This window comes from Ixodes scapularis, unplaced genomic scaffold, assembly GCF_016920785.2.
Source record: "Ixodes scapularis isolate PalLabHiFi unplaced genomic scaffold, ASM1692078v2 PGA_scaffold6__148_contigs__length_123643588, whole genome shotgun sequence".
NCBI lineage: Eukaryota > Metazoa > Arthropoda > Arachnida > Ixodida > Ixodidae > Ixodes > Ixodes scapularis.
This window is the reverse complement of record NW_024609881.1, coordinates 77,037,971-77,051,304: the sequence shown is the minus strand read 5'-3', so window position 1 is coordinate 77,051,304 and position 13,334 is coordinate 77,037,971. Positions and strand designations below refer to the sequence as shown.

Below are 13,334 nucleotides of genomic sequence, written 5' to 3'. Positions count from 1 at the left end.
GACTGCCTTCTGTAGGATGGTAGTAGCTGCGGGATCGTGGCTTTGCGCGCTGCACAGACACTGCTTCTAGGTGTCCAAATCTAACCTGTAGATTATATCTTTGGGTTAGATCTAGGGACAATGGTTAGACACGTGGACGATGGTTAAATTTTGAGACAATATCTAGACGAGGAGACAATCGGCCTTGCGTCTACAGACAATCGTATCGCGTCAGAGGGCGAGGTGTACCTACTCGTAGCGTGTGCCAGAGCTCCAGCGGCACGCACTCGTCCTGGTAGAAGTAGATCCTGACCGTGCCGAACCCCTGCCAGAAGATCTCGGTGACGACCAGTGCTGTCTTGATGTACAGCACCAGAGACATGTGCTTACGGGGCGTCGCCTGAAAGAGGTAGAGGTGCCCGAAAACGAGTGATCGTTTTCTGTTGTAGTCTTAAAGTGGCGGTGAGTCGAAACTTAAAATATACCTCTGACATTCCGGAACAAGTTGAACATGATCAACTCTATCTGTTTATGACTATCGCACGCTTGAATTTTGAACGATTGGCTGTATTCTTTGTTCTAAATGTTCGATTCTGGCGAGCGCTTCGAAATCGGCCATTGAAAAGCGCGGTACGTGTAGAGATGCCCGTCAGCCCGCTACTTGCCCGCGGCGTCATCAGCCTCCCTATGGCCAAGCGTCCCGTGGTTATGAGCGTTGACATTTGGTGGCGTCAACGCGTTACTACCTCGCTTAGTCACAGTGCACAAGGGCTGTTATATATCACCGTGAAATTGGGGAGCCGGCGGAGTCGTGCGAGCTGTGGCAACACGTAGTGCGTCGTCTGCTCCGCGACTTGGTCGATATGGTGACATCGGCAACATGGGCGTACCAACCGGGGGGCAAGGGGGGCGCTTATCGCCCCCAGTCCTCAGAGTTGGGGGGGGGGGGGGGGCAAGGCATGTGTTTTGCGCCCCCCCCCCCCCGTCCCCCCCCCCCCGCGTTCCCCTTCAAAACAGCCGACACTGGGCAAGGCAAACACTGGCCGGCGGCGCCCAAAGGATACCAAGGGCACCGCCCACAGGCTCTGGGGGGGTGTCTGGTTTGCCTCCCCACTCAAAAACAAGTTGGTACGCCACTGAACAGCAACGTCGGTTTCGGGCGCGATCTCGCTGCTTTTTGAACGGGACGACATCGCTGCGAGGTGTTATCTCGAGCGAGGCTAGAAGCTGGTAGATTTCCTACCTCTTTTTCTAGGGTGACGGCAGCATCATGTGTGACATTGGTAGGAGGAGGAAATAGACCTTTTGCTATATTACCCAAGCATCAAAGAGAATGCAGGAATTGGTGTTCCACGCACCACACGCGCACGCCTTCCCGGTATAAAAGATTCGAAATAAATAACCAAAATAAAGCGTTGACGAACGCGCGTGCAAGATGCATTTTGTTTTAGGCATTTACTAATGCTGAGGCCGGCACGTGCGGCGCATGGAACACGAATATCTGCCTTCTCCTTGATGCTTGGGTAACATAGCAATAGGTCTTTTACTGCTTATCCGATTTACCACCGACCGATCACAACGACTAGGCTCGGCGAGGGCGCCAGCTCCAAGGATAACTGAATATCGCAGTTGGCATGCTTTATTTATTAAAGCAAGCTGGGAAGCGGGCCGGGTTCAGTGAAGCAGCACTGCTGGCATCGATAGTTGTGGGTCGGCAACATTGTCACGCCACCACGAAAAAGCGCGTACACCATAACGATTTTGCGACATTCCTTGTCACAAGGGCGAACACTAAACGAACGAAGAGAAGACATCGGCTTAGAGGAAGCTTCGTTGGTCACGACGGGACGCGATTTTCCAAGCGAAGGCAGAGAGCAGAGAGAACAGAGAACACGACTGTACAACTCTCACATCGTCACACAAAAACTATCACGACAAAACGCTCGTATCCCCACGAGTTTGCAACGCGGCTTGTCTCAGTGGGGAACACTATAAAACGGTTGAAAAGAAGCGATCGGCACCGTTTTTGTCGGTCTCGTCCAACGAGGCTTACGCGATCGTCCGGGCAGAGGCACTTAGGACGCCGACAGCGACTAAGTTGGACGGCGAGAAGATCGCAGAAATCGCACATCGTCGCACAGAAATTACCGCGCACAAAAACGAATGACGGCACAGCTCTGCGACGTAAACCCGGGTGCACTTCTGGAGGTCGGCGTTCCTTGGCGAGAACGACGTTGAAATTAGCGTGCGCCAGTTCATCAGCCCCTGACGTCAGTGACGTCAAAGAATGAGTGGAAGTGATTGGCTGGCGGATTGAATCCAAGGTGGCCAACTGTGCCTTGGCTTTCTTCACCAAACCTTCGGTATTACGTTCTGGAATATGTAATCTCTACTAGTGAGCGTACTACCCATATAGCCGGCCCAAGCCTTTATGGTAGACGGTTTATTTGTTTCGCTGAGGCAGCACGAATATTCGTGTGCGGTACCGCAAGCTCGTTTCGTTGGCTGTAGTGATCCAATGGCAATCGACAATTGGTGCTCGTAGTGCACTGAGGCGCAATGTACGTTTAGGGACCTCGAGAGGTGCAAATACATGGTAGTATTAATTGTACTGGATGATTGTCGTTGCCGGGTGTTTCTGCGATGGCATTGGCTGCTTAGTGGTCACGCAATAAGGGGGTTTCACATGCAGCGCCCTTGCAGAAAACATAGATGTGGCAGTTTGCACAGCAACGCTATTTGCAATGATTGGTTTCACATGCCCCATCCACCATAAGATTGCTGCTTTGCTTGCTGCGGTGCGGTTGTTTTTGCTTGTGATGAAACGTAAACGACATAAAGGTTGGACTTTAATGTTTAAGTAACTAAAAACTACGCGTTTTACATCATTCGAACAAAAGGTTTAAGGTGCTCATATATTAGTTTGGGTCTTGAATCCGTGACCCTTCTAAGCTACAATAAATATCGCTCTCGATGCTCCCCTAGAGCAGCTGAAACAACTGTCCAGAGAGTGACTCCGGCCACGCAGCTTCTGCTCTGCTTCTTCCGGTCACGTGACACGTCACCGCGCGACTTGCGGTTAGTGAGGCAGCGTTTGCACCGATCGCAAATATATAAAACCGCTGCGAAAGTGCGGCTGCAATGTTTGTTGCGGAGCACGTCAGTCAACGCAGCACGTGAAATGGGCTTTAACAGACATTGTTTTTTCAAAATCCCATTAAGCAACAATGGCGGTCACCATTTATTTTTTAGATTTAGGCTAGGTGGCGCTATAGGTACCGCCCGTTATAAAGGCTATAGCCAGAGCCATACATACAGAGAGTTTGGCCATTCATTGGGAAGAATACGAGTCAAATGAGGTGACGCCAATGGCCGAAAGCGTCCTGGGCGTGTTCCAGGACGTCTTCATAAATTCGACTGTGGCCAACCAGAAGCCGGAAATAATGCCCTGGCGGTGGTCGCGAGAAACAAAATTAATAAGTGCGTCCGAGTAACTCTCGGTGACTGATAATATGGTGCACGTTATGTTTCAATTACGGTCATCCAAAATCATGTTGGAAGAGCGCGACTAGCGGAACGATCGACATAATCCGTACGCCAGGTACCGAGGGTCGGGAACCTGCCGTCCGAGCGGCCACACTTTGTTGGAGCAAAACAGAGTTCGAGTGGCCACATTCGTTTCTTACATCTTTCTGCACGATCATAATCGAAACATCACATGCACCCTATTATCAACCACGAAGGGTTACTACATTTAACTCTTACGCGCTTATTAAAACCATATACCAACATACGCCTTTGATTAAAACAGTTTCTCGCTACCACCACTAGGGGATTCTTTTTGGCTTTTGGTTGGCCATGAGGGCATGTCAAGCCATCTTTCTGTATCTGGTGTGCACCCTGGCTCTGCTCGCTCCTCCCATTGACCAAACTCTCTCTATAGTCCATAGAACGCTCTGGGTATGACCATTAACATCCATTCATCTATCCATTGGGCACTTAGCGCGAGGACGGGATCCAAATCTTTGCGGAGCGCTGACGCACCACTTGTTTTTGAAACGAACTGAGTCGAGCTCACGTCGAACGCTGACTCAGCTCTCGCGTCTAATACATGCTCAGAGCACGTGCCCAAAGAATGGCGGACTCGGGTAATTGGCGCACAAACCACCAGATGGCGAGCACTTTTGAAAAGGGTCTATTAATGGGGCTTTGCTACTGCAGCAGTTTAAACGTCGCCGCCCACGGCTTACCTGGAGGATCGTGCCCCGTGTGCTGACCAGAACGCAGATTATGCACAGAATAATGACTGCGGCGGCAAAGACCTGGGCGCCGGCCAGGTACACGTAGATGTGCAGGGACTCCGGGCACAGCCAGGAGTCTTGGTGATCCCAGAAGAGGAGCGAGGCAGCTATTAACCTGCGTTAGAAGTGACCTCCGTGAGTCCAGACTCCAGAGGGGGCACACTTTAGGCCAGTGTTGTACGGAACGGCGTTCCTAGAACGCGTTCCTTTTAGGAGGAACGAAGGAACGCCACCGTTCCATTTTGCATCCGTGGAAGTGGAACGAGAACTTGTTACATTTTTACTGGAACGGAAAAAGGAACGGCATTTCTTTTTTTCGTTAAGTGGAGTGATTTTTATTTTATTTCCAAGAGGGAAATGCTAAAAGTATGAAAACAATATCTTTACGAAGAGCAGGATCTCGTTAACTGTTTGGTTACTTCTCTTAGGGTTTATCTTGTGTGGTCCTCGCTTGGTAACAGTCGGGTGCAGGAGAGCTAGTGAACATTGAATCTTCTTTGAGTGCCCCACTGCCGTACAAAGAGCAAAACTTTAGTCGAAGGAAAATACACAGAAAGAGGGACGTTTCAAACTCAGCTACTTTTTTTGCTTCCACGGATCTTGATACTCCGAGATATGTAAGGCCGACTACAGCCATCACTAAACTACCACAACGAGACGTACAGTTACAACACAATAACAGGTTACCAGACATCGGACGCACCCATGCGCCCCGAACAGTGGTCAGTGAAGAGATAGCCAAAAATTTACTTCATTCCTTCTCCCCTTGTCCCCCACCTTCAAATTGAACAACGAATCCAATATTTATGAAGAAGCACTTCTAGTTTTCAAGACTGACCTTCCAAAAGCCCTAACCCCTTCTTTACTTGCTCGACCTGCGGACAGCAACATCGAGAAGCAACTGTTGTTAAGTTCGAACAAGATACTTTTGTAAACATGTGAGGTTGTTGCGAAACGCTCGTGCAAAGTGGGGTAACCGTACATTTGGTTCGTCTAAATCGTCCACCACAAACATGAATATGGTTAAAAGGTGAACAATTTCAAACTTGAATATATTAACAAGTAACACCCTGTTTCCGCTTGTTTTCTTCCCTGGTGTCCTTCCATCACGGCATTCAAATTCGTATGTTGCCATTTGATAGAATAGATAAATAAAAAAAAAAGACATCGTTTGATCTAGGAATTGGCATAATACAAAAGTAACGTATATGAAACGATACGTTCCATTTGTTTAATTATGACGGGAACGAGTTCCTTTCTCGCAGGTGGAACTTGTAACGGGAACGCGTTCCAAAAATCAGAAGGAACGAGGAGCGAGCTTTGGTTCTTTTTTTTTTTTCTGAGGAACGTGTACAACACTGCTTCAGGCTACAACAAGAGACTAAGTAAGCTGTGCTTCGAGTATCGGCACTTGATTCCCCAAATTTCTGCTTGCCGCCGCCATTCTGATGCTTTGTGCACAACGGACGCAATCCATACCATCTGGGTGGTTTCATCTCAAATCGTGCAGGCTAAAAGGGTCTAGTTTTTTATTTTGACAAAAAAAAAAAAAAATGTTACGGGGGCATTTCTCAAATGAAAGAGGCCGCAAACCGCATGTTCTCCAGATTTTTGTTCTGGAAGCGTAGAAGGCGTAGTGGCAGAAACTAATATTTTTGCCTGCCGCTGCAGGTCGCGTGTTCGACACCCTCTGCTGACGCTAGTTTTTTTCCTCCACCGTCTTAGCTTTTTTTAACTTATTTATTAGATACTATAAAGATGGCTTGATGTATTCAAATATTTATAATTTTTTCGAAAAAAAAGTAGAAATATCATACTTGTCGTTCAGGTCGATTTTTGACCAACTTTGACAGGTCCTTACTTTTTCCGTAAGGTAAATTTTCCTTCTTTAGCTCTATGGAAGGTCCATTATAGATACAATAATACCATTATGATCAGTCAAGTAGCCGGTCGGCCACATTCACGTAAACGTTGTAAGAAATAACAAATGTTGAAAGTTTGAAATATAATTTCTCAAAAAGCACATTTTTGTAAATTAACAAAAATAGATCACTTAGAAATATTAGTTAACTACAAGAAAATAACAATCTAGAGATGTAATATTTTGGTTGTGTTTCCTCTATTTGAGCCGCATTTGTGCGAAATGTGTGCTCATTTGAGTAAAATAGAGCAACCTTACCGGCATTGTGAGCCTCTACGATTTCAAAAAAAATTTTTTTTTTTAATTTTGTTTATTTTGTTTAAATTGAACGTAAAGAAGGCGAAGTTGTGTTACTCATTGTAATTTAAAACTTGAAATTAGAGAGAAGCCATATAAGCACACTACAAAACAATGAGTAACAAGAATATACAAATCAAAAGGCCACGCAACATGTCAAAAAAAGAATTCTATATAGAACGGTTCAAAGTAAACGAAGGTGGCTATTCATTATCCAGCCTATTACGATAAAACGATAAACTCTCAAAAAAATTTCAAATCTTGTACATAAATCTTCTGGAAATATGCGCAGGGTTTTGTTCTCCTCACATCTTGCAGATCATCGACGGTTGACTGCACAGTTCTTGCACCTCAGTAATGTAGAAACGCGCGCACAGAACCAGTAAAAAAAAAAAACATCAAAACATCGATGGTACGTTTTTTGAAGGCAGTACACTTTTTTACTAATTCGACGTAACTGTGCATCAGTTTTCACCCTGTGTAGGAGCCACGCAGTCCACAATTGCAGTTTTGAACATGCCGGCACGCACTCACTGATGATCTTCTAAACTTCGGGACATAAAGCGGTACGTGCATGCCTTGACACGTGTGCGCAGGTACTTTGGGCTTTCGTAAATCTTTTCTAGGTCAACGTTCAAGGCGCCTTCCTCGAGTGTCTTCCTCCACTCGTGTGAGGATCGGATGCCCCTTGGGTAGGTTTACCTCCTCCCACTCTTTTTTTCTTTAGCTCCCGGAAACGCGTGAGCTTCACTTTGGCGATTGAGAGTAGAACGACCCCGTTGACTTTCGGTCTGAGTGCCTCAACGAAGCTTTGCGCCAACCTCGTCCCAAAACCCAACCCCACCCGGGAGGACTGGGAGGCAGCCCTGCTCGACTGCTCCGACCTGGAGGGCCAGAAGGCCCTGGTTGACCGAGCCCGAACCGCGGCAGTCGCCAATGGGCTCCTGTACTGAGGAGTCCACCTAGTGCTTGTGAGAGATGGCCCCCTCCGGGCCACCTCAAACTACCTCCCTCATGATATACCTTTAATAAAGTTTTTCATACATACATACATTCTCGTTATGAAGCACAATTCTGTAGTTTCAAGTTACGATGCCTGGTGCTTGAGCATGCCGCCAACTCTATCATACGAGCTTTTTCCGTGCCCTGATGTGGAAATCCACTTGGTGACGACATTCTCTTTATTGAATTCGTACACCTGGTGCCTGTTTTTGAAGTGGCTTGGAGCGCCCTCTGAAATGTAAACAAGTTGCTTGAAAATAATACTTCCTCCAGCCGCCCTTCGACGGCGCTGAGCGCAAAGAGCGCGTGGGACGAGTCGTAGACGATGTCGTCGCTCACTGCGACGAAGATTAACGTTCCCTGTTCGGTCGTAGCCACGCAGGTAAAGATGGAAACCATCTTGCTCTTCCAGTGATGTCTAGCTTGCACCGCACGCTGGATCACGACGCTCTAGTTTTCAGCAAAATCGAAGTGCAAGATGACAGCACGTGACTTCACATGCACTTTCCCTAGCCATATGACTTTTTGCTGGGCCCGTCTGGTGAAGAAGTCGGGAATGCATTTTTTTTCCACTTCTGAAACTCGTTAAAAAAACACGTAACATCGAATTGTTTTTTTAAAAACTTATTGCATTTTTACAAGGCAAGCTCCGGTACGTCTTCGAGTTGGAGTCCTAGCTTAGCCAACGATGCGTCGTTCCTTTTCAAACAGACTTCATATTCTAGTAAGAAGCAGTCTTGCGAAGGGGTCTTTTGCAAAATCTTTAACCAAAATAAGAAGTTAGTAGCGCACTGTGCTGTCTGTTTCTCGTCTCTTTGTCCATGTTTTTTGAGCGCTAAAATGTATTCCAAGTTCCAAAACCAACTAGCCCAACAATCTACTCTAATGAAAATATATTTTTGAAATCATAGAGGCGCACATTGCCGGTAAGGTTGCTGTATTTTAGTCAAATAAGCCCACATTTCACACGACTGCGGCTCAAATAGAGAACATGCAACCAAAATATTTCTAGATTTTTTCTATTTTTTTTGTAGTCGACTAAATAATATAAAAAAAATAAAAATTTACAAAATTAAGGTTTTTGAGAAAATCGACTTCGAACTTTAAACATTTGTTATTTATGAGAACATTTACGTGAATGTGGCAGAGCAGCTAGTCAACAGATCATAATGATATTATTATGTCTATTATGGGCTTGCTTTGGACTTCCTCTGATGCTAAAGAAAGAAAATTTCCCTGAAGGAGGGAGGCTGGTCTTTAAATAGCAAAAAGTTGGGAAAAGGTTTTTTTGAAAAAAAAAAACGGCTTTTCTGATATTTAGACATACCCACCCAGCTCTGTACAAACTAATATTGCTCTATCTAATTTTCAAATATTAAAAAAATATGAAGTCTTGATTTTCTATGAACTATAGTTAGTAGGAATACGCATACTTCAAATGTTTTTTCTCTCTTCCCTTCTCTTTCACAAGTACCGATGACTTACAGGCGTTTTCTGAAGTTCGTCTTGGACAATATTAACACGTTTGGTGCCTATTTTAGTCGGGAAGAATGGGGCTGTGCAGTGATGCTATTTTTATAATTTTCCAACTTAAGAGTTATATTCAATTGATTACTTTCTTAAATGACGAGGAAGCACGTCCTTTACACTATAATTACAATCGTCTTTTAGTAACAGAACCATCTCAGGTGAGATCTAGAGTAGAATCACCGCACAAATTACACCTTTGTGAATGTAGTTGGATTGCCAATTTCGATAATTTACGAATAACATTTCTTTAACGACCCGTAACAAATAACCTAATCAAATTAGACTAATCTTCCATAACTCGGCTTTCAGTAAAGATATTCAATATCAGATTGCATATTTGGAATAAGTACGAGATGCGTTATACCAGTGCATATACGATGAGTATACTTTCATAATTAAGAAAATTACTCTGAAGCCCCATATCCCCCTAAAGTACAAACTAAGGACCTGGCAAAGTTGATGAAAAATAGACCTAAACGACCACTTTGACATTTTTTATAGAAAAAAATAAAATTCTTAAAAAATATTTGAATACGTTAAGGTACCTTTAAAATATCTATTAAATGAGGGCAAAGTTAAGAGGGAGAAGGAAAACACTAGCACCAGCAGAGGGTGTCAAGCACGCAACCTGCGACGGCAGTCAAAAATACTTGTTTCTGCGACGGCGGCTTCTACGCTTCCTAACTCGAGAGCAAAAAATCTGGGGAACATGCGGTTTGCGCCGTCCGTCATTTAGGAATTGCCAAAAAAAAATATATATATATATATATATATATATATATATATATATATATTGTTAAAATTAAACTTTATACTCTTTGATGCTGCTAATTGATTTGAGATGAAGCCACCCGCATATATATGCAGATTTGGGTACGGCACTCCATCTCAATCAATCGAATTTCTCGTAATTGATAGCTTCTTGGAGTAATTTCGTAATCATTTGAATACATTTATTAGGAGCGATTGCGAGAGTAATCTGATTACATTTGGAAGTGCCAATATTACATGTAACCATTACTATTCTCCCCTCCCCTTCATATACTTACGTCCTTTGTTCGTACAAGTTTCATACCAATGAATCCTCGAACCAAGTGTGATACGTATGGGAAGAGTGGTTTACCAAAATCGGCGGATTAAGAATATAAGTAGTTTTTTAATTCGGTGATTCTTATCCAACAATGGACAGCACGAAAGACCCACCCGTTTTTAAACTGGCAGATAAATCTGCCGTTTAGAAAATCGGAAGGAACCTAAGAGTAGTCGTAAGACTCAATATCTTCTTAAGTAATCGATATACCTAACTGAGTGCTTTTAAGCAAGAATAATTGTAATCAATTACTTCCCCCTCCCTTCCCCCCCCCCCCCCCCCCCCCCCCCACACACACACACACACAGACTGCTGTGCCTGGCGACCGAGTGGTCTAGCGCACACCAACGTGGAGCACGTGGAGCGAAAGCTCGTGCTGCAGTACCCAGGGATTCTGGGCTCAATCCCGACCCCTGCCCGTTTCGATCTGGATAAGCATCGTACCGGCGTGCGGTCGTGTAGCACTGCGCTAGCGGTCGTACTGCACAGGCTAAATGTCTTATCTACAGCTGGGAGGCAACGGGCCCGTTGAGGGAAACCCAAGTTCTAGGCTGTATAAACATACACAAAACCCAACTTTTTTTTTCTACAACCGGCAAGTTGAGCAGGGTCGGAAGAGGTCTCGGAAGCGGCAGCAAATGACGTCACAGCGGAAGTCGGAGTGTCGCGCTGTCGGATGTCACGATCCTGGCGGTCGGTCGTAGAAATGCCGGCGAAAAGCACCGTGCGAACCTGAGTGTCGCTGCCATATTTCACTGCGTCCCGACTCCATGGCTGTCGAACCTGGACCTTCAAGCCGGGAAAGCGACCTGCGTCACCGCTGTTGTTGACGCAGGGTCGCGGCCAGCGACGGCATGGCGCTTTTATAACGTCACCAAGCAAAACAAATCAAGGGACCACTTTTGTTTTTGTTTTTTGGACGGGGTAAACACGTTAACCGGAGACGCGCTCCCGGCACCGTAACCAACAAACATCATCAATAATGGATCCATGCAGCGTCGCCTATGTGGAGCGCAAGTTCTTCTGCTTCTTTTGCTGGGATTCTGGTGAGGTCAGAAGGACGCCGTGTTCTGAATGGCTTTGATTAGGAGGATGGCGGATAGACCTCAATGCAAGCTGCCTGGAGGTCTACCCGCTATCCTTCAATCAGAACCAGTCACAGCTTGGCGTCCTTCTGATGTCACCTCAACCCCTGCTAAAGACGCAGACGAACTTCCGCTGCGAAAATACCTTGCGCCAAATTACCCAAGAAGGATGTTGGAGACGTATAGGTACACGTGCTCCACAAGCTCGACTTATCGGTGGAAGAGATCAGAAGTGAACAATCCAAATGAGGTGTTGACGAACGCACCGCGCAAAGTGCCACTTGCTTTAGGTTTCTTGCTCAAGAAACCTAAAGCAGCGCGTGTAACTATACACGCTTTGCAAACGCGCCAGATTACATCCGCCATTGCTGACCTCTTTTGTTCTGCCCGAGATACAGAACCAACGAAACGGGCGTTGACAAACCTCCACAAAGACCAAGTCTGGGGGAGAAGGACTGGCTAATATCTAAAACGACAATAACCTGAGCTTCCATGGTAATGATGAAATGAAGTAAACGGAGGAAACAAAAACTGAAGGTCGGTTACGGCGGTGCCTATGCGCAGCTGCTGAAAAGACTAGATACACTCGCAGCCTGCTCCTTGGTGCGTGGGCATAATTTGGCAACTGGTTTATTGGCGGTTGTGACGATTCGAAAATGTGACTTCGTGAGCTTTAAATGCGGTGTTAGCGAGCTCAGACAACCTCATTTTGCTCTGTCGCAAACAGTTGTTAACTAATCTGAAAAAAAAAAGATTTTTTTTTGCAATTTTAGACAAAGCTTTAGACAGGTGACGACAGTGATTTTAAAAGGGCGGTGCAATGATATTAATTTGGAATGTTTTTCACTTTACACTAGCTTACTGGCACTAGTGGGGCTCAAGGATACTCGCAGGCTATGCCACTGGCCAAGAAACTCCTTTGTTGCGGTGTAATTTCAAGGACAAAAGCGAGCGTTTTCATTCAATCTTTCCTTCGCGAAACTTGATGACTTAGCTGGACGGTCGCAGTACTGCCCAGTGACGATATTTGAATGCGGCTCATAGATTGGACCCGATCATTGTGTGGGCACTCGATTTTGGCTCCTGATATTCGATAACTCGGTAAGCATTCGGGCAGTGGCCCGTGTTCAATAGCTGCAATGGCGAAAATAGCCGAACCATAACAATACCTGGAACTCAGCGCGTGTCCTGTGCCTTGACAACCCCAAGGCGTGGCTATGAGAAACATTGGCGGCATATAGACGCTTTCAGCGCGCGCCAGATTGAGCCGCCATAGCCGACCTTCTCTTGTCTTACCGAGATGCCGAGCCACTGAAGCATGCATTGACGAGTTTCCACAATGGCCTATGCTGGAGAGAAGGACGCAGTAGAATGTAAAATGGCAATAACCTGGCCTGCTATGGTAATGATGAAGTGTAGAGAACAGAATAAGAGGGTACAAAAACTGAAGGTCGGCTATGGTGGCCCCCATGCACAGCTGCCTGAAAGCGTCTATAATCGGCTCCAGATCACGTGGCCCCTTGCTCTGGCTGCGAGTTGGGGTGAACGCTGCTCGTTTTTGTTTCATTTTTCGACTTCGACGCTGTGTGGTGAAAAACGAACGGGTGTTTCACAGGTCATTGAAGTCAGGGATCCGTTCTAAGCGGTATTTTCGCAAAATACAAAAATCGTTGCATCGCCCGTTTTAGCGCCAATATGGCTGAATTGTTATTACCACGAAGCTTAAAGGTACGTTTATACTCCAACGTAACGTCGACGGGCGCGGCGTAGCGCGGCGCGCACAGATATTGATTGGTCGCAGATATCGAGTTCCTGGTTGCCGACCAATGAAAGGCCCGCGTTCTGCGCTACGCTGCATTCACTGCACTCGACGTCGGAGTATAAACAGCCATTTAATTACTCTTTCAGGGGCTCTAGCTTGAACAGTGCAGGGCAGCTTCGTAGATGAAGCTGAGCCAATTGGTTCAGATGGATTTTCACCCAGAATTTTAAGATGCTGCGCCGACGCAATCGCCCCATACCTTTTTATAATATATAACAAATCATTGCCTGTCGGCTTATTACCAAACGACTAGAAAGTGGCACATGTAGTGCCTGCACAAAAAAAAAAAAGGACTCAAGAAAGATAT

General features: G+C 45.8%; 1 protein-coding gene across 1 annotated transcript in view; it reads right to left on the bottom strand.

Moving 5' to 3' along the window:
* Positions 1-13,334, bottom strand: part of LOC8029571 (diacylglycerol lipase-beta) — a 94,664-nt gene that overhangs the window by 40,259 nt on the left and 41,071 nt on the right. The window contains exons 3-4 of the mRNA XM_042294822.1: positions 4,230-4,395; positions 233-379 (exon numbers count right to left, since the gene is read on the bottom strand). Of these exons, the coding sequence (XP_042150756.1) occupies positions 233-379; positions 4,230-4,395 (313 nt within the window). The remainder of the gene's footprint in view (positions 1-232; positions 380-4,229; positions 4,396-13,334) is intronic.